At 40.3% G+C, this 22,311-nt stretch overlaps 1 protein-coding gene across 15 annotated transcripts in view; it reads left to right on the top strand.

Moving 5' to 3' along the window:
- Positions 1-22,311, top strand: part of SFMBT1 (Scm like with four mbt domains 1) — a 149,502-nt gene that overhangs the window by 118,183 nt on the left and 9,008 nt on the right. For all 15 annotated transcript variants that reach the window (XM_035275815.3, XM_054245739.2, XM_035275810.3 and 12 more), the window contains 9 exons: positions 1,248-1,398; positions 3,365-3,447; positions 7,629-7,755; positions 8,589-8,702; positions 10,989-11,031; positions 13,254-13,318; positions 16,351-16,490; positions 17,329-17,438; positions 18,491-18,666. In XM_035275815.3, coding sequence (XP_035131706.1) covers positions 1,248-1,398; positions 3,365-3,447; positions 7,629-7,755; positions 8,589-8,702; positions 10,989-11,031; positions 13,254-13,318; positions 16,351-16,490; positions 17,329-17,438; positions 18,491-18,666 — 1,009 coding nt within the window. The remainder of the gene's footprint in view (positions 1-1,247; positions 1,399-3,364; positions 3,448-7,628; positions 7,756-8,588; positions 8,703-10,988; positions 11,032-13,253; positions 13,319-16,350; positions 16,491-17,328; positions 17,439-18,490; positions 18,667-22,311) is intronic.

Raw genomic sequence — 22,311 nt, 5'->3', positions numbered from 1 at the left:
GTTAGAAGCTCTGGCACTGGACTGGCTGTAGCCATGTATTCCAGATTCAGATTTAATCTTTTGGAATACTGACCGGAAGTAACCACAAGAACTGAGCAGGTTATCAGGGCCCTGCTCAATCACTTCAACAGAGGCATTGGTGAGAGAATTTCAGTCTCCAACTAGAGCAAAAAGCACATTTATTGAAAATAGAAGCCAAGTTGAATGTGACTAGAGGAATAGTTGCTTGGATGCTAAATCATCTGACCTATTGAAATTTAAGTTTTCCCTGTCTTAGAAGAAGATTATTCTCAAAGCAAGGAGGGATTCTGAGCCTGCAAGTGGGGTCAGAGGGCCCTATCTAGAGTCTGAAGGGAGGGTTGGGAAGAAACCAGAGGAGGTTCATAAAGTTCTCTCTTTGGCATTTGAAAATGGGCTAGGATTTGAAAAACTAATACATAGTAGCATAAGCTTAAACTAAGCTTCTCACTAAGCTTAAACTATATTCTGTTTGGAGCCCACCTACATGGGTTTGGATCCAGGTTTTGCTTCTTCTCATTTTATAATGTAGGGCAAGTTATTTAACCTCTGTTTGAACTTACTCTCCTTATCTGTGAAATGGAGTTGATAATGGTACTTGGGCCAGGTGTGGTGGCTCATGCCTGTAATTCAGCACTTGGGGAGGCTGAGGCAGGAGGATCTCTTGAGGCCAGGAGTTTGAGACTGGCCTGGGCAATATAGCAAGACCCCTGTCTCTACAAAAATTAAAAATTAGCTGGGTGTGGTGGTGCATGCCTGTTGTCCCAGCTACTCATGGTGGGGGGAGGGGGGTTGAAGTGGGTGGATCAGCTGAGCCCAGAAGTCAGGACTGCAGTGCTTCAGTGAGACACGTTCATGCCACTGCACTCCAGCCTGGGTAACAGAGCAAGATTCAGTTTTAAAAAAAGAATTTTATATGTGTGTGTATGTGTGTATATATGTATGTGTGTGTGTGTGTATGTATGTATGTTTATATATATATGTATGTATATGTATATAACGATACCTCATTAGATTAAGATTAAAACTGAATTGATACGTGAAAAGCATTTAATTAAAGCAGTAATTATATGTTTATGTATTCTGTAACACAGAGCTAACATTTATGAAATGTTTAGTATTAATACCCAGCATAACTATGAGCTTTTATAATGTGTTTGGCTGTGCCAAGGAAAAAGCACATATGTATGTGTGCTTTTGTCTATTTCATCTATTAATTGCATGTATAGGTTTTTGATGAGAAGTACTTTCTGGTGGAAATGGATGACTTGCGACCTGAGAACCACGCCCGGCGATCCTTTGTGTGCCATGCCGACAGTCCTGGCATCTTCCCTGTGCAGTGGAGTCTGAAGAATGGCCTAAACATCAGCCCCCCTCCAGGTGCACATTCGCTCTGAGTTGTTACTTGAGAGCTTTTCCTTGAAATAAGACATGTCAGATGGCATTCCCTAAATCTTTAGGTCCTCTCCTCATGTCCCAGTTTGTTCCAATGTTTTTAGGGTCTGAGACAAGTATAAGGAAAGGTCTAGATTCCATATATTTACATATTTGAAAGTTATACATTGAGCTAAAGAACTGTTAAAGAGAGTGTGTTCTATCTATCCTCTGACTTTGATATCTATGTCCTCATAACCCTCTAGAAGGCCAGGTTCCAACCTGGGTTCTGTGCAGGCTCCTTAGTCCCTTTGTGTCTGTTAGGGGTGGCAAAGGAGTGGGCTTGGATTCACAGTGAGGATTAGGGGGCTGGTTTTTGAGAAGAGGCCGTAGACCCAGAGGTAGAAGGTAGATTACTGATTATCTTTAGGTGTCTGGGTCTTATCATGGATGGGACTTTTTAGAGAGACATTTATGATAAAGAGTAGGATTTGAGCAGTAGGTAGGAAAATAAAAGCTCATTTTCCTGATATTCGCAACTTTGCAAAATATAGTCTTTGATCCTTTAATTCAGGCTCTTAATTAACGGGTTAATTGAGCTTCACTGAAATATTTAATATTTTTAAACTTAGAAAATCTAAAAGTGTTAGATGTTGATTTTTTAATATTAGCAAATCAGATTATTTGATTGGCAGTCTATGTATATGTTATTAGTAGGTTTTCAGTAAAGCCTAGCATCACTTTCTAAATGGTGAATGCTGCAACAATGGGGTAGAGGTGGTCTTTCTTGTTAACACGGTTCATAAACTCAGAACCTTTTGTCTTTCATTCAGCCTTTATTCATCCAACAAACATTTATGTAATGTTTTCTATAACCCAGGCATTGACCTTGTCCCTGGGGAGAGTGACAAGTTTCGTGAATACAGCCCAGTCCCTTTAAGGAACAAATAGGGGAAATATTAATAGAACTTCCTAGATTCTCCTCCATCAGTGAACACAGCAGATGAGTGCCTGGTTGAAGGGTGTGGTGTGGAACAGCCACAGAAGGAAGTTTTTGCTTTGCAGGACAGCTCTGGATATCCTAAGTTCTTTACTCTGCTTGCCTCCTCTATGTGAAAAAGAAGAAACAATTGTTAAAAATACTGAAGCTTTCAGTGTTATTATAGACAAGCCAACCGTGTCTTTGTAAACAGAGAGAAGGTAATAGATTACATAACTGAACATGGCAGAAAATGTACTGTCAGGAATTGAGGTGGGGGCAAAGGGAGAACTTGGTGCCAGTCTCAGGTCGGCAGGGACTATTAGGCTGTCAGAGGACATAGACTTGATTAGCTTATTTTTTTTTTTTTTTTTGCCTGTGAGACATTAGGCTCTCTGGAGGCTGAGAGCAACTCAGGCACAGTAGGCAGTTGGGCCTCACTGAGCTCTTTGCATGCAGATGGTGCTGAGTCAGCAGCAGCTTGGAGATGCTTCCATCAAGAACCTTGGTAGACTTAAGTGGGGCGCTAAGCTTGTTTTTTCTGAAATAAACACATGATTCAGATTATATAAGCATTGATATTCTGTAGTATATGGATCTGAAATGACAAGAGCATTTGTATCAGTGATATCTGAAACACATTTCAGGAAATAGCTTTATAAAGAAAAAAGTCTTTGTATTTGCAGACTAACCAGTACTGTTTGCTGTCATTTTTCTTAAGAGCCTAAGTCCCTTTAGAATTGACAGTAAGTGGATTTATGTATACAAATCAAATCCAGTCATAACTGTCTTAAATTATTTTGGTAAATTACCAGCAACTAATCATATAAAATAGTGTTCAAAATAAATGCCTAGTTTGACATTTGAAAATTTAAAATGATCGAAGTTGTCAAACTAGCAGCATTGGAAGTTGAGTGGACCTTTGGAGAGTGGTGAAGCCAGGCAAGCATGCAGTGTGGTGATGTAAATCATTGTTCCTTTGTCCCCACCTAGGCTACCTGAGCCAGGACTTTGACTGGGCTGACTACCTCAAACAGTGTGGTGCTGAAGCTGCTCCCCAGAGGTGCTTCCCTCCGGTGAGGACCCCCATGCCCTCATGGCCACTATTCGGGGCTGCAGGGACTGCTGTGCTTCCCTTGCTTTCTTCCATGGTTACTCCTCTGAAGATAATCATCTCGCTCAATGCAGATGAGCACAGTGGTGATTGTAATCACATGGTCCAAAGGAAAATACAATTACTGCAGGCGTGAATCAGTTAGTTTGCTAATTAAGTTAGTTTTACAAGTTTATCGGTTTTTTTTGTAGCTAAAATCATGTGAATTTGAAAATGTATGATTATTTTTCATGATTCAGTAATAGGAGAAACTGTTGAAATATTAAGTGGAGAAAAATCGTTAAGCTTATTTAAAAATATTCTCAAAAAATATATATTTCTTCTCTCCAAATAATACATGCATATGGTTTAAAAAGCCATGTAGCAGTAATAGGCTTAGAAGATAAAACAGTCCCCACCCTATCCCTTTTCACACTCTTCCTTCCCAGAAGTAACTACTTCCTGTTCTCACTGTAATTCTGGTATTTGTATTTCTTCATTTTCAAAATAAAATGCCTCTATCTTTTCAGTCATTTATTTTAAGCATGTCTGTTGGTTTTAACTTAAAACCTTTGACTTTATTAAAACAAATTAAATTTGCCCTGTCTTATGGTGCCGAGTCTATTGGTTGTATATTATGATAAATGAGAATTTAGCTGTTTTTTATTACCTTTCCTCTCTGTCTTACCCAGTTCTTCCTTTAGAGTTATATTACAATTTTTGGTTAAATATAAAATGAATTTTTACATTATAATATGCATTCAAATATTACTCACGGCTAAGTACTGCAGTGTTTTGTTTTGTTTTCAGATGGAGTCTTGCTCTCTCAATCAGGCTGGAGTGCAGTGGCATGATCTCAGCTCACTACAACCTCTACCTCCTGGGTTCAAGTGATTCTCCTGGCCTCTGCCTCCCAAGTAGCTGGAATTACAGATGCCCACCACCACATCCGCCTAATTTTCGTTTTTATAGTAGAGATGAGGTTTCACCATGTTGGCCAGGCTGATCTGGAACTCCTGACCTCAAGTGATTCACCCGCCTTAGCCTCCCAAAGTGCTGGGATTACAGGTGTGAACCACCACACCTTGCACTGCAGTATTTTATGCTTGTTTCTTTTTTTAAAAAAATTATCCTCGGCCGGGCGCGGTGGCTCAAGCCTGTAATCCCAGCACTTTGGGAGGCCGAGGCGGGTGGATCACGAGGTCAAGAGATTGAGACCATCCTGGTCAACATGGTGAAACCCTGTCTCTACTAAAAATACAATAAATTAGCTGGGCATGGTGGCGCATGCCTGTAATCCCAGCTACTCAGAAGGCTGAGGCAGGAGAATTGCCTGAACCCAGGAGGCAGAGGTTGCAGTGAGCTGAGATTGCGCCGTTGCACTCCAGCCTGGGTAACAAGAGCGAAACTCTGTCTCAAAAAAAAAAAAAAAAAAATTATCCTCAATAGTGATCGCCTTGTTTTTAATTTACTTAATTTTCTTTTATCTGCTGCTGTTTCTTTCACACCTCCCAGTAGTCTCACATCAGGAAATTTGTCAATCCTAACACTTTTGTTAAAGAGACATCCCTCTTAGCGCCCTCCACTCTCTGTCTCTCTGGATGGGTTGCTCTTTAGGCTTGCCATGTAGGGTTTTTTGTTTTTGTTTTTGTTTGAGACAGAGTTTTGCTCTTGTCACCCAGGTTGGAGTATAGTGGTGCAATCTCGGCCCACTGCAACCTCCACCTTCCAGGTTCAATCAATTCTCCTGCCTCACCCTCCTGAGTAGCTAGAATTATAGGCGCCCCCCCACCATGCCTGGCTAATTTTTGTATTTTTAGTAGAGATGGGGTTTCACCATGTTGCCCAGTCTGATCTCAAACTCCTGACCTCAAGTAATCCACCCGCCTCAGCCTCCCAAAGTGCTGGGATTACAAGTATGAGCTGCTGTGCCCGACCTTACCATGTAGTTTTAATCATGGAAATGCCCTTGTCACCCAGGGAATTGCCCAGTCCCCTTTTGTATGATTTGGAGTCCCCTGTTTGGTAGAGCTCTCATGGCTTCTGCTTTCTTGGTTTGCTTCCTTGTTTTAATGGATCCCCATCTCTCAGTAGCTTCTTGTAACAGGGTGCAAGGGAGGTAAATTTTTGTTGACACTGTATTTGAAAATGTCTTCACTCTACTAACTTGATTCACAGTTTGGCTCAATGTGGAAGTTATTTTACTTGAGAATTCTGAAAACATTGCTCAGTTGTTTTCTGATTTCTAGTGTTACTGTCAAGAAGTTAAAAGCTATAAAGCTCTTCTTAATTTTGATCTTTTGTAGATGACCTGCTTTCCCCCCCCACCCCCGGAAGGTTTGTAGAACCACTTTTCATGGTGATGAACCTTGATGTGAGCCTGTTTTTATTGCTGTGCTGGGTTCTCAGTGGGCACTTTCTGGACCTTCATGCCTTTCTGTGTTGGGAAATTTTTTTGAATCACTTCTTTGATTTTCTTCTTTCCGTTTTGTCTCTTTTCTCTTTCTTGAAGTTCTTTTATTTGGCTGTTGGCCCTCTGGATCAAAACCTCTGCTTTTCTTACCTTTTTATCTCCTGTTTTATGTTTCTTAGTCTTTTTGCTTTTCTGAAAGGTGTCCTAAACTTTGTCTTTCAGCCTGCCTTTTGAGTTTTTAATTTTTGACACCATTTTTTTATTTTCTGGATCTCTGAGTAGTTCTTTATTTTTAATATCATACGATTCTTGCTCTAAGGATGCGATAGTTTTTCTTATCTCTCAAAGGATGTTAATTAACACCCCTAATCCATCCCACCCTCCTACCTTTTGGGAAGTTTTCTTCTTGTATAACCACTGCTCTTTCCAAGTTGCTTGTCTGTTTTGGTCTCTAACTTTCATCTTCTTAGGTATCTGGTAATTGTCGATTGTTGCTATATTTAAGAATGGGTGACTAAAAGGAAAAACTGCTTGGAAGCTCTGAGCAGGTAGATGGAACTTGTCAACCTTGAATTTTCCTATAGGGTGGAATCTGGTTGGCCCTTTGTTGGAGAAACCTGAATCCATATCATTATGTGTTCCTTCTTGGGGTTATCCCATCACCATAAGAAGTGTCTTCTAGTCCCCTGTCTGGTGGGTAGAGGCTGAGGGCTGGGCCTCTCAGCAGTCTATAGGCTAACAACTATTTTTGTCATGACATGCATGCCCTCAGCAGCTCCTTGTGTCCCCTTGCCTAGGTATCTTCTGTTTTACCCTGTCCAGAAGATAAACCTCATCTTCTGTAGGGGAGAGGAAGGGACGCTTTCACTGATGCATGGAGTCGAGCCAATGGCATGTCCTAAATGTTTCTTAAATGTTTTCAACAGATTCTCCTTGTTTTGACTATTTCTTTTCTACCTCCAGTTGCCTAGACCCTGGTTCTTCCAGTTCTTAGCTTTCTTTACTGCCAGCTTAGATTCACCTTTCTTTAACTTAGTTTCTAGACCCTATTCTAAATTTTAGCTTATAAAATGTTGTTTTCTCTCCTGTTATATCCATCATAAGGTAGATGTTAAGTTTTTGTCTTCAAAACAGAAGCAAACAAAAAACAACTTTTGTTTTTAAGTTAGATGTCAGAAAACACTCAAATGTAAATGTTCAGTTGTCCATTTTGACTCAGTTGCTGGATATTTTTCTGTTTTAAATGACCCTTTGCCACTGTTGATAAGCATTCTTTATCCTGAATGCTTTTTATGATACACATACAAGTATGAACCAGACAGTCTGTGGTATGATAGGGTGATTTATGAGGGAAGGTGAGTCAACAGTGTTGATAGCCACTTGGTTCAGGACATAGAGCCTTAGAGACTTTATTTCATTGATACCTTGTAATAGTACAGCCAGATAGGAATTCTCAACCTTATCTGACAGGTGAAGAAACTGAGGCAAAAAGAGATTTATACAGCTTGAGCAAGGTCCTACAGGTAGCAGTAATGCAGGAATATCTGACCTCAAAGAGCATGCTTCCTATAACACCAAGAAAGGCAGACATTTTCCTTTTGCTTCATTAAAAAGTAAAACAGTGCAAAATAAATTTATATCTTTGAATTAAACTTAGGGATTAAATACTACTTGGAAAAGGTTTTCTAGCTGAGCACATGAGTTAATACTGTGTTAATCCAGTAAATGGATTTGATTCATTCATTTTCTAGTTAATTTCTGAGCACGAATTTAAGGAGAACATGAAACTTGAGGCAGTGAACCCTCTTCTCCCTGAGGAAGTATGTGTTGCTACCATCACTGCAGTGAGAGGCTCCTACCTGTGGCTCCAGTTGGAGGGTGAGTACCAGCTTCAGAAGCCACTCTCCTTTGAGCTTTCTGTTTACTCCCATAATGTGGTCTGTTAAACTTAATGGATTAGTTAAATAGGGATCTCCAGAGACTTGTAAAATGCAAGACTCTAAGTGAAACATTTATTTTCCTGTCCTTGGCTTTCAAATTACAAATTTTAGGAAATGAATATGAATAAAAATCTTTTACTACAGAGTTCCCTATTTTCTGGAAGGGGAAAATATAAGTCAAATATCATATATTTTGATCTGATCAAGGACCTGCTTTTTTTTATCTTGCTGCCAAATAGACTTTGAGAAGGTACCTACTGTTTCTGATTTGTAGAATTGGCATTTAATGCAGATGTCAAGGATAATATTGAATGTAGGCTTTTATTCAATCCTGTTTCATCAACTTACCAAATCACTTCCTGATTTGAATTCACTGTTTTTCTTTTCTGGTTTATTCCTGAAGTACCAGAACTAATGTTCTCATTGAGTACAATTGTCACCTTTGCCACTTGGTTTCCATATTTGTCTGAAATGACTGTGATATTTATTAACCATCTGAATGACACCAGTGGTAGTTCCAGTTTCTTATTTCCTAATCCCTCCCTAGCTTAAGTGTTACCCTGTATGTTCACTACCCATTTTTGTCCCATTACAGTTTTACATGGGGGACAGTTTACTTTTTTTTATGTTGTTTATCATACATTAAAATGTATGACTTCTGTGTCAAGAGATTGTGTCTGCGTAGAATATTATCTACGAAATAATTTATGAAGAAGGTTATTTAATGGTCTAAAGAAAAGTATGTGTGTATTTTTTTTTTAATCTAAACAGGTTCTAAGAAGCCTATACCTGAATGTATTGTGAGTGTGGAATCCATGGATATATTTCCTTTGGGCTGGTGTGAAACCAACGGCCACCCCCTCAGCACTCCTCGCCGAGCACGAGGTATCTATTTCTGGGTTAGAGGATTGATTGTTAAATAATCTTTTGTGTGGCTGTTACCAATTAACACTAATCTGGACATTTCAGAGAAAAACAAAATGACATTCTGGTTATCTGTTCCTATACAGGAAATTATTTATTGTAACAAATATTTAATACCTTACAGTTTCTGTGGGTCAGAAATTTGGGTGCAACTTAGGTGGGTCCTCTGGATCTGAGTCTCTCATGGGCTGGGCTCAAGGCATCAAGGCTCAAGTCATCTCAATGCTCAATGTGGGAGGATCTGCTCCCCGCTTTATACACAGGTGATTATTGGCAAGTGTCTTAGTGCATTCTAGCTGCTGTAACAAAATACTATACACTGGGAAGTTTATAAATAACAGAAATTACTCACAGTTCTAGAGACCAGGAAGCCCAAGATCCAGGTGTTGGCAGATTCAGTGTCTGGTGAGGGCGCATTTCCTGGTTCTTGTTGTGTCCTCATATGGTAGAAGGGATTACTAGCTCTGTGGGTCTCTTTTATGAGAGCACTAATCCAAATCATGAGGGCTCTGCCCTTCTGACCTTCCCTGTTTTTTTTTTCTTTGGAGACAGTCTTGCTCTGTCGCCAGGTGCCAGGCTGGAGTTCAGGGGCACAATCTCGGCTCACTGCAACCTCTGCATCCCACGTTCAAGCAATTCTCCTGCCTCAGCCTCCCGGGTAGCTGGGACTATAGGCATACTCCATCACGCCCAGCTAATTTTTTTTGTATTTGTAGTAGAGACAGGGTTTCACCATGTTGGCTAGGATGGTCTCGATCTCATGACCTTGTGATCCGCCTGCCTTGGCCTCCCAAAGTGCAGGGATTACAGGCTTGAGCCACTGCGCCCAGCCTGACCTTCCCTTCTTCACCTTCCAGAGGCCCCATCTTCTCATACCAGCACATTGGTGGATAAGTTTCAATATGAATTTTGGAGAGTACAGACATTCAGACCATAGCAGCAAAAATGCATCTTCTTGTGGGCTGTTGGACTGAGGGTCTGAGCTCCTTGCTGGGTGTTGGCTGGAGCCTTCCTTTAGTTCCTTGCCACATGGGCCTCTTCATAAGGCAGCTCACAGCATGAGCACCTGGCTTCTATCACAGTGAGGAAGCAAGAGAGCAAGAGAGATTGAGGAAGATGGAAGCCAGAGTCTTTCTGCAACCTAATCTCAAAAGCAGCAACCCATTTTCCCCCTTTGTAAACAGCTTTATTGAGATATAATTGATATACCAACTATCACCACGGTCAGATTGAGGACATTTTTATCATTTCAGAAAGAAACCCTATACCCATTAGCAATCAATCCCCACCCCCAGCATCCACAAATCCACTTTCTGTCTCCATAGATTTGCCTGTTCTAGACATTTCATATAAATGGGATCATATAATGCATGGTCTTGTGTGACTGGTTTCTTTCCCTTAGCATACTACTCTCAGAATTTATCCATGTTGTTGTGTGTATCCATTCTTTATTCCTTTATATAGCTGAAGAATATTCCATGCTATAAATATAACACATTTTGTTTATCTATTTGGATATTTGAATTGTTTTCACTTTTTGACTATTAAGAATAAGTTTTATAGTTTTCTCCTGTGCTTTTCTCTGTGAGTTTTATAGTTTTAACCCTTACATTTCCATTTAGATCTTTGATCCCCTTTGGGTTAAGTTTTATACATGATATGAGGCAGAGGTCCCCAACTCCTGGGCCATGGACCACTACGGTCCTATGGCCTGTTAGGAACTGGGCCACACAGCAGGAGGTGAGTGGCAGGCAAACGAGCATTAGTGCCTGAGTTCCACCTCCTGTCAGATCGGGGAGTGGGCATTAGATTCTCATAGGAGCCCGTACCTTATTGTGAACTGTGCATGCAAGGGATCTAGGTTGCATGAGGTGGAATGGTTTAATCCTGAAACCACCCCCAAGCCCCTGGTCCATGGAAAAATTATCTTCCATGAAGCAAGCCCCTGTTGCCAAAGAGGTTGGGGACCGCTGATACAAGGTAAGGATCCAACTTCATTCATGTGGATATTCAGCTTTCCCAACACTTACTGATCCAGGGAGCCTTGAAAATATTATTTTTGCTCTTTGTATAAAGACTCCTACCAAGAAAATGTACCTCAGTCTAGATATTCAGACATAGCATTAATTTATAGTACTACACACACACAACCAGATTTTAATATGGTAATGTAACCTTGATACACGTCTATATTTTCCTTTCTCTTTCTCTTTTTCTTGACACTTAGATATTTTTTTCTTTCAACAGTACATAAACAGAGGAAAATTGCAGTGGTGCAGCCAGAAAAACAGTAAGTAATGTAATAACATGTCTGAACAGTTGACATTTGTAAGTTAGAATATCTAGAAAAAGAAATAACTATTTCAGAGGTATATTTCCTCATTTTCACAGACAGAGCATAATTTTTTAATTTAACATTTGATCATTTGTATACTTCTTGCAGTATATGCATTTTCTAAAATGGCATTATATACAAAAGGGTAAAATACATTCTCAAGATGTTCTCTAAATTGAGTTTTCTTTCGTTTTTAGAGCCTTAAGGTAGTTGAATAAAAGAAAGAAAATAAGAGTCCTCATGCTGGTATTCATTAAGGGAGAGCAAAAATTGTAAATTAGGATATAAATTGTCACAGTGGAAAAAAAATAAGCTTGGGATAGAAGACAACTCTAAAAGAAAAGACACACTCAAAAGGAGTGGCTTTGTGCCCATCAAGGAATTCTTCGTAACATACCTGCACACACAGCTTTTGAGAAATAGTTAATGAGTAGTGTCTTCAAACCTTAAAAGTACAAAGGTTTCTGTGTACATATGTGTATTTTAGAACATTGGGTGTTGAATTCTCTATTACTCTGCTGGGGCTGCCATACAGAATACCACAGACTGGGCAGCTTTAAACCAGTGGTCCCCAGCGTTTTTGGTACCAGGGACCAGTTCCATGGAAGACAGTTTTTCCACAGACCAGGGTGGCAAATGGTTTTAGGATGAAACTGTTCCACCTCAGAACATCAGGCATTAGATTCTCACAAGGAGCATGCAACCTAGATCCCTCACATGCCCAGTTCACAATGGGGTTCACACTCCTAGGAGAATCTAATGCTGCTGCTGATTTGACAGGAGGCGGAGCTCAGGCCGTAATGCTCCCTTGCCTGCTATGTGGCCTCATTCCTAACAGGCCATGGATGGGTACTGGTTCATGGCCTGGGGATTGGGGACCCATGCTTTAAGCCACAGAAATCTATTTTCTCACATTCTGGAGGCTGGGACATTCGAGATCAAAGTGCTAATGGATTTGGTTCCTGGTGAGGGCATTCTCCCTGGATGGCAGATGGCTGTCTTCTGGCTGTGTCCTTCCATGGTGGAAAGATCTTTCTCCCCTGGTACCCGACACGCCTCTCTTATAAGGCTATCCATGCTATTGGCTTACAGCCTACCCTTATGACCTCATTTAATCTTAATGACTTCCTCCAAGGCCCTATCTTCAAATACAGTTACACTGAGCACTAGGGCTTCAACATACGAATCTGAGTAGGGGGAAACAATTCTGTATATAGCAAATTCTTTAACCTTTGTAACTATGTGGGTAATAAAACTAACAACAGAAGTAGAGAGAAAGGCCATAGACATTTATCCCAGGTAGAGAAGTGAGATAACAATGAAAAAAAGACTGGCCTTGGATTTTCCTTGACTTAGTTGCCAAAACTGATCCAAAGCTTTAGTTAGGATGCATTCTAAAAGATAAATTAGGGCCCGGTGCAGTGGCTCACACCTGTAATCCCAGCACTTTGGGAGGCCGAGGTGGGTGGATCACGAGGTCAGGAGTTCAAGATCAGCCTGGTCATCATAGCGAAGCCCCATCTCTACTAAAAATACAGAAATTAGCTGGGTATGTTGGCACATGCCTGTAATCCCAGCTTTTCAGGAGGCTGAGGCAGGAGAATCACTTGAACCCGGGAGGCAGAGGTTGCAGTGAGCGGAGACCACCATTGCACTCTAGCCTGGGTGACAGAGTGAGACTCTGTCTCAAAAAAAAAAAAAAGAAAAGAAAAAAAGACAAATTAGCCTTTTTCACTGATTGCTATATACAGAATAAGTCTTTGGGTTTTTATTAAATAACATAATTTATCTTTAATTTGAAAACCAATGGATAAAGAAAACAGACCCTATATAAAGTATCTGTTCTTTGACTTGAAAAATGAGTAGTTTGTTTGTGGTTTAAGTATCTCACAAGAAATTTTGTAATTTCTTGCCCAATTAATGAAGAGAAAATTTGAAGATGTAGTATCACAATGCTATTAAATACAGACTGTCCATTGGCTCATTATGTCTTACATACAGTTTTAAAAGCAATAGCTCTTTTTTTAAAAAAAAAAGTATTGTCATAGGATTACCTTCTGTTACAGATTTTACAGCATGCCACATTTGCTTTCTTCTTAGATTTCAAGGAAACTAACCCTTATACTTTACTGATCTTAAGGATTATCTCACTATTTTATTGTGTTTTCTTGACCCAGAGTACCGTCCTCGAGGACTGTCCACGAGGGCCTGAGGAATCAGGAGCTGAACTCCACAGAGTCAGGTATAAGCACGTTGTCTTACAGAAAAGAAGACTTAGTTTCTTTTAATAGACTATATCCAAAAATAACTTAAAACAGTACATTTGATTTATAGGATGTGACTTCATAGAGGTGTCTCTTAATTGTGACTTTAGAGTTATAATGGTCTAGGGTGTGTTTAATAATCATCTCTAAGCTGATGTTTCCATCATTTCTAATAATTGTAGCTGTTCTTCACTGATCACTCATTGTGTGCCAAAGGCTCAGAAGGTCGATGTTACCATCCTTGACTTTAGCTAAAGAACCTGAAGTTTTCCAGACAGTGTTCTTTCTTAAGCTAGGTGGTTGAGAGGTAGAGGTTTATTCTTTTTAAAACCTTTTTTATGATATGTATACTTTGAATATAAATTTCACAATTTATGTTAAAAAAAATAAATATTGCACCAGTAAAAGAGATTGTCCCAGAGGCAATGCCTGATAAATGAGAGAAAGATCCTTGCTGAGGGTTCAAGCCTTTGCTGAAAGATCCTTGCTGGAGGTTCAGGGTTCTCTCTTGAACTGTTCTTTTTTTTTTTTGAGACAGAGTCTCGCTCTGTTGTCCAGGCTGGAGTGCAGTGGCATACTCTAGGCTCACTGCAACCACTGCCTAGATTTGCAAACCTCTGCCTAGGTTCAAGTGATTCTCCTGCCTCAGCCTCCTGAGTAGCTGGAATTACAGGCAGGTGTCACCACGCCCGGCTTATTTTTGTATTTTTAGTGAAGATGGGGTTTCACCATGTTGGTCAGGCTGGTCTCGGACTCCTGACCTTGTGATCTGCCCACCTCGGCCTCCCAAGTGCTGGGATTACAGGCGTGAACTGCCACGCCTGTCCTCTTTAACTATTCTTAACTTCCCTGTGCTGGTTATACAATGTTTAGCATGTTGGCTGTGTGTATTCTAACACAGATTGGGGATTCACATGATATTTAGTAAGTGCCTAGAAGAGAAATCAAAGCTCAGGGAGATCACACAGCTTATGAGTAGAAAGGTCAGAAACGAAACTGAAGTCTTTCACGAATTTGAAACCCATACTTCCATGTCTTCTACTCACTGCCTTTTCATTACATCATTTGTACATAGAGGGTTAGGGCTGTGTAAGTCCTTGCTTTTGATGCATTGCTGGGCATTCAAATGCCTACTGAAATCAGATAATTTAAGACATTAATATCTTATACGCAACCTTAGCCAAGGCCTTTTGGTTTGGGTTTCATCATAGGTCAGGTTCCCTGGGAAACCTGAGTCTGAGACTCTGACATATGCATGCAGGGGTTTCACTGGGCAGGATTTTTCGGAACAGCTCCTTGCACAAGGAGTAAAGGAAGTAAGATTGGGGCAGAGAGATAAGTTGAACCATGATGCAGTTGCTTCATGGTTTCTTCTAGTTCCACTGGGAGGCCTGAAGCTCATCTAACCACTCAGAACTGATCCTAATCCAGGTGTGGTGGCCACACTTTACTGACCAGTTATTGGAAGTAAGCCACTGTTCTCTCCACACCTCACAAGGGACAAGATGGCCCTCTCCTGCTGAGAGAAGTACCCAGCTCCGGGTGATTCCAGAATAGACTTAAAACTGAGAGCTGTAAGCTGCCAGCATGCCCAGCAGCAGGGGCATGAGTGCTTTAATCCTGAAGAGAGGGATCTGGGTTGCAGGATTCAACTGAAAATGTGGGTACCAGCATACTGGCCACTGTGATAGACCATCCTCCTTTTTTTTTTTAAGACAGGGTTGTGCTGTGTCACTGTCATCCAGGCTGGAGTGCAGTGGTGTGATATCAGCTCACTGCAACCTCCATATCCTCCTGGGCTCAAGCCATCCTCCTACCTCAGCCTCCCAAGTAGCTGGGACTACAGGCACATGCCACCATGTGCAGCTGATTTTTTTTTTTTTTTTGGTATTTTTTTTTTGTAGAGATGGGGATTCACTATGTTACCCGGGCTGGTCTCAAACTCCTGGACTCAGTTGATCCACTCCCACTTCAGCCTCCCAAATTGCTGGGATTATGGGCATGAGCCACCACACCTGGCCATGAACATTCTTAATTAAGAGAGAATGTTGGGCCGGATGTGGTGGCTCACACCTGTAATCCCAGCACTTTGGGAGTCTGAGGTGAGTGGATCATGAGGTCAGGAGATTAAGACCAACCTGGCCAACATGGTAAAACCCCGTATCTACTAAAAATAAAAAAATTAACTGGGTGTGGTGGCGCATGCCTGTAATTCCAGCTACTTGGGAGGCCGAAACAGGAGAATTTCTTGAACCTGGGAGTCAGAGTTTGCAGTGAGCCAAGATTGCGCCATTGCACTCTAGCCTGGCGACAAAGTGAAACTCCGTCTCAAAAACAAAACAAAGAATATTATGAACTGCAGGATCCTATCAACAATGGGCAGTGTGCACATATCTTTCCTTGACATTGGATTGACAGGCATATCTCTTAGAAGAGCTTCTCTGTGTTTTATAGCAGTGTTTTAGTGTCTTTGAATTTTAGAGATGTGGTCACAGCATACTTTTAGCCCCCTGAGAAATCTCAGAGATGGGAGAGCTCTCACAACATCAAAGGCTGCCAACATACTAGTTTGGTGGTTTTTTAGGAGACAAACTGTAATTCTAAATAATAATCAACAATTTCTATAAATATTCCAGAATAGATTATTGAATAGTTGGTTTTTGAAGACCTGGAAAAGAAATCATTGATCATCTAGAATCTTCATGGGTTCTTAAAATATACCCTGCACTTTCTTTATTGATAGAAGACATGGTTCTATCAATTTTGCAGTAACCTAGGAACTGATCAGCATGTAATTCAGGAGCCTGTTTGAGTTCAGCAGAGTGATAAGCTCTGTAAGTTATTTTAAGAGCATTCTCAGACACCATGTTAAGCGTCAAAATAAGTAATTCCAAACTTCCTGTTAATATAATGATACATATGCTTGTTTTTTCCTCCTTGGCAGTTCAGCTTTGGAAGCATGGGGTGGAGAATGACTGTTTTGAATATTTTGTTTCTCTTCATTTCCCAGTTATGATTAATGGAAAATATTGCTGTCCAAAGATATACTTCAACCACCGTTGCTTCTCAGGGCCATATCTTAACAAAGGAAGAATTGCTGAGCTGCCTCAATGTGTAGGACCTGGGAACTGTGTTCTAGTCCTTAGAGAGGTAAGGTTCTGGCCTAGGACAGAATAACTTGGAAATTTCACAGCATTCTGCTAGGGTCATTTCTGCAGGGAGCCACATGCCATAGATTTGACAGTACTAGGTTTTATCAAGTGACTAACTTTCCTCATGTTTTGGACAGCGAAGAGGGCATGTAATTATTTTTACTCCCTAGGAAACATTCATGTAAACAGTTCTTCACAAAGCAGGTTCACCTCGGTCAGGGTAGAAAGGTCTTCTCTCAGAGACCCAAGAGAACTGTACAAAAGTGAACTGTGAGGTTACTCTATGACTGAGAGGCTGTGTGGCATTAACCTAGCGGCCAGTGTGATATACTGTGTAGCCAGTGTGATATACTGCAAGTAACAGATAAGAGACCTTTCAGCCATCAGGGTCTGGGGAAGCCAGAGCCTCTGGACCAGACTCCTTTAGCCACAAGAAGGCTCAGCTGTCTGCACAGCGGTCCAAACAAATATAATTTTCTGTGTGTGCCATGGCTGGGAAAGCATATTCTGGAGCAATTTGAAAATCATGGTGCTTGTTTTTTCGTTTTTGTTTTTTTTTTTTAACTGTAACATTTTGAAAATGTTGAAGAGGATCTGGTTACCCTCTTATTTGCATCTTTGGGTGACTGTCATATCTCTGATATTATTATTTTGTTAACATTTGTTAGTTCATGATAGCTAATGAGCTATAAATAAATAAATAAAACATTTGTTAATTCATGTGACTAGAATTAACCTCCTAAGTGACCTTAACATTTTAAGAGAGAGATGACAAGATTCTAATGGTCTGCTTTTCTCCTTCCCAATCTGTGCTTCTGCTTTAAAACTGAGCTCAGGTCCTCACTTTACTTATCAATGCAGCCTACAAACCCAGCCGTGTCCTTCGGGAGCTCCAGCTGGACAAAGACTCTGTGTGGCATGGATGTGGGGAAGTCCTAAAAGCCAAGTAAGTAGACTACTTGTCTTTACAAATTTACAGAACCGGCCAGGCATGGTGGCTCACACCTGTAATCCCACCACTTTGGGAGGCTGAGGCGGGCTAATCACAAGCTCAGGAATTCGAGACCAGCCTGGCCAACATGGTGAAACCCTGTCTCTACTAAAAATACAAAAATTAGCCAGGCACGGTGGCACATGCCTGTAATCCCAGTTACTTGGGAGGCTGAGGCTGGAGAATCACTTGAACCCGAGAGGCAAAAGTTGCAGAGAGCAGAGATCACGCCACTGCACTCCAGCCTGGGTGACGATGAGAGACTCTGTCTCAAAATAAATAAATAAATAAATTCACAGAATCAGTTCTGTGAATAATTATCAGAAGCCTTAGTTCCTTTAGGCAGGGCTTTTTCAGCTATTTGTAGTGAAAGGCCAGACTTGTTTTTCTTTTTTATATTTCCATTCTTTCATGAATCAATACATTTGTAAAATATGATACAGTGAATTACAAGAAATACAAAATTTAAGGCTGGGTGTAGTGGCTCACACCTGTAATTCTAGTACTCTGGGAGGCTGAGGTGGGTGGATCACCTGAGGTCAGGAGTTCAAGACCAGCCTAGGCAACATGGTGAAACCTCGTCTCTACTGAAAATACAAAAATTAGCCAGGCATGGTGGAAGATGCCTATAATCCCAGCTACTTGGGAGGCTGAGGTAGGAGAATTGCTTAAACCTAGGAGGTGGAGGTTACAGTGAGCCAAGATCATGCCATTGCACTCCAGCCTGGGCGGCAGGAGTTTGAAATTTGAAAACCTTAACTTAGGAACTTGGAACTTAATTTTGCTAATTTAAATAACTCAGCATTTAGTTGTCGTAGCTTACCAGATTTAATTTGATTTAAGTTCAATATGCAGATCTTCCTTGTTGTTTGCAGGGTCTTCAGACTGTAAAGGACACAGAATATTCCAAGAAGCAAAAATATTTTTTAGGTATATTGATATGTTTGATTTTTCTCTGAGTAATCATTAGCCCAATACATTTGGCATCTGATGTCTTCTAATGGCAGATATAAAGGAAAGAGTTATCGGGCTACTGTTGAGATAGTGAAAACAGCAGATCGGGTGACTGAATTCTGCCGGCAAACCTGTATCAAACTGGAGTGCTGTCCTAACCTCTTCGGTCCACGGATGGTTCTGGATAAGTGTTCTGAGAACTGTTCTGTACTTACAAAGACCAAATACAGTGAGTCATGTTTTTCCAATGTGTTAACTATAGCAGCTGACCATACCTTATATCTTGGAAAGTTTTTTACTTTACAGATACTCATATATAGCAGAGGCACACAAAATTCTTCTGTAAAGGGTCAGATGAGAAGTATTTCATGCTGTGGGTCGTATGCTTTCTGTAACATATTCTTTTTTGTTGTGTTGTTTTTTCATTTTTTTAAGAACCCTTTTGGCTGGGCTTGGTGACTCATGCCTGTAATCACAGCAGTGTGGGAGGCCAAGGTGGGTGGATCACTTGAGGTTAGGAGTTTGAGACCAGTCTGGCTAACATGACGAAACCTCATCTCTACTGAAAATACAAAAATTAGCTGGGTATGGTGGCCCATGCCTGTAATTCCAGCTATTCCGGAGGCGAACGCTGTTCAATCACTTGAACCCGGGAGATCAAGGTTGCAGTGAGCCAAGATCACACCACTGCACTCCAGCCTGGGTGACAGAGCGAGACTCTGTCTCAACAACAACAAAAAAGAACCCTTTTAAAAATGTAGGGGTCAGCCAAACACAGTGGCTCACGCCTGTAATCCCAGCACTTTGGGAATCCCAGGCGGGCGGATCACGAGGTCAGTAGTTTGAAACCAGCCTGGCCAATATGGTGAAATCCCATCTCTACTAAAAAATACAAAAATTAGCCAGGCGTTGGGGTGCATGCCTGTAGTTCCAGCTACCTGGGAGGCTGAGGCAGGAGAATCACTTGAACCCAGGGGACAGACGTTGCAGTGAGCGGAGATAGTGTCACTGCACTCCAGCCTGGGTGACAGAACGAGACTGTGTCTCAGGAAAAAAATAAAAATGTAAGGATCATTTTTGGCTTGGGGGCTATACCAAAACAGGCCCCAGGCCAGACTTGGCCCATGGGCCTTAGTGTGCCAACTCTCATACATAGCATGTATCTAAATCGGTTACTGTATCTAACAGGAACTTTCATATATAGCATGTATCTAAATTAGTTATTGTATCTAACAGGATACTAATTCATTAATACAATCTGTAAGTGTATATTTTGTGCTTATTGTGTCTTTCTGCTGTTCTAGCACTGGGATACAATAAAGAAAACAAATTCCTATCCTCAGTGAGTTTACCTTTAATGTGGGAGATAGCTAATGAACAAGGGAAGAAATTTAGAGAGAGAAGTATTGTGGGGAACAGTGAAGCAAGGTGGGGAATCAAAGTAGGAGAGTGAGGAAGGATGGGAGGTGGGGTGCTGTTTATGCAAGGGGTCAGGGAAGTCTTTCGACAGGTAACACCTTGAAGGAAACAGGAGCCAGCAGTACAGACAGCTGGGTGGGAGTCTTCTGGGGAGGGGGCATCAAGGGCACAGGCTTGAGGCAGGAGCTTGCTTAGTGTCTGTGGAGAGCAGCAAAGAAGCCACAGTAGTTGGGGAGGTGGAAATAGGAGAGGAGGTAGTTGCAGTCTCACCTTGAACTGTCATAGCACCTGTTCCCTGTCCCTGCTTATCTTTGTGAAACTGGGGCAAGAGTCATATAGGATGAAATTTACAATTTGAAGACTTGTCAGGGCATTGCCACCCAAACACAGAATTCTGATCCTACCTTTCCTTAAACCCTACAAGCCCTGATGTCACTTGGGAGAATCAGTACAGAGGAGGATCTTTACCTTATTAAAATTGAAAGATCTTTTACGGATCTGTGCCTCTGAAACAATAGCCCATGCAGATCACTAAAGGATCTTGTTTAAATGGAGATTCTGATGTATCAGGTCTGTGGGTATCTGGGTCCTGAGTATGTCTGCATTTCCAACAAGCTCCCAGATGCCACTGATGCTGCTAATCCAAGGTCCATACTTAGCACAAGGAGCTTTCTAATCAGTATTTGAATTATAAAATCTTGTAAGTCTAACCTTCTGGTTTCTATTTGTATTTATTGGATTGTAAACTCCTTAGGGTAGGAATTATCTTGGCCTCTTTGTATCAGATTCAGCACTTAGTTTAGGAAACTGCAATTATTAGGAGCTGAGTTAAAAATACTGTTCATATAAGTACATGTATAAGTACACTACTGTGAAAGAAATATGTGGAAGGAAGGTATGTAGCTTTTATTTGCTTTTTGTCAAATTACTAATTTCAAATTAGTAATTTGAATGATGTCAAATGGATTCATATTTTTTAGAAAATTCCAATTTTTTAATAAAATTATATTTTGATATTACTTTAATATATTAGTGTTACTTTTATATATAACTCAGAGCTAGAATATGTATGTTTCATTTCTGGAATGTATATTCTAAAATTTCTGTGAAAATGTAGAGGATCTAGAATAGCTGAAACAATTTGGAAAAAAGAATAATGTTGGAAGACTTAGTCTCTCCTTTTTTAACCATAAAGTTATAATAATCAAAACTGTGGCATTAAAAAATTGTCAAATAGAACAATGAGACAGACCACAGAGTCCAGAAATAGAGCCAAACTTAACATAGTTAAATGATTTCCAACAAGAGAGACAAGGAAATTTAATAGAGAAAGGAAATTCTTTCTAATAGATACCACTGGTACAACCATATATCCAAATAGGGGAAAAAACCATATAATAAAACATAACTCTTTGGATCCTGCCTCATAGCGTACACACAAATTAATTCAAGATGTATTATAGACTTAATGTAATAGCTAAAACTATAAGACTTCTAGAAGAAAAGGAAAATATCCTCAAGATCTTGGGATAGTGAAAGATTTCTTAGAGAAGACCGAGAAATACACTAACATAAAGGAAAAAGTTAAAAAATAAGACATCACCAAAATTAAAAACTTTTGTTCTTTGAATAATGCCATTCTTTTAAAAAAAGGAAGACAAGCCACAATCTTGGAGAAATATTCTTAATACAGATATCCAACAAAAAAGTTCTCTCCAGAATATATTAAGAATTCCCACAACTCAATAATAGAAAGAGAAGTTTTGAAACTAGTAGTTGCATGACATTGTGAGTATTCTAAATACCTCTGAATTGTATACTTTAAAATGATTAATTTATGTTATGTGAATTATATTTAAAACGTTTTAAACAATTTTTAAAAATGAATGAAAGGCTCGAACATACACTTTATGAAAGCAGATATACAAATGGTTGATAAGCTCATGAAAAAGTACACAATGTTATTAGTCATCAGGGAAAATAAACGCAAGTCCAAGCTACAGTGAGAAATTACTACATACCCACTAGTTTGGCTAAAATGACAGACTGACAGTACCACCTGTTGGTAAAGGTGTAGAGCAACTAGATCTCTCATGCATTGTTGGTGGGAGTGTAAAATTATACATCCATTTTGGAAACCTGTTTGGTAGTTTGTTTAAAAGTTAATCATACCCTATGATGCAGCAATTTCATTCCTAGTTATTTATTTGAGGAAATGAAAACATGCCCATTAAAAGCCTTGTATAGGAATGTTCATTGCAACTTAATTAATGATCATCAAAACCTGGAAACAGCCTGAGTGCCCATCAGCAGGAGAATGAGTAAACTGGTACATTCATACAGTGGGTTACTATTCAAGATAAAAGAATGAACTACTTACACACATGACTCAAAAACATTATGCCTAGTAAAATAAGGAACACACAAAAAGGTGCTTACTGGGCAGTTCCATAGA

This window comes from Callithrix jacchus, chromosome 15, assembly GCF_049354715.1.
Source record: "Callithrix jacchus isolate 240 chromosome 15, calJac240_pri, whole genome shotgun sequence".
Classification (NCBI taxonomy): Eukaryota; Metazoa; Chordata; class Mammalia; order Primates; family Cebidae; genus Callithrix; species Callithrix jacchus.
Note: the sequence above shows the minus strand (reverse complement) of the source record. Positions and strands in the feature narration are given on the sequence as shown.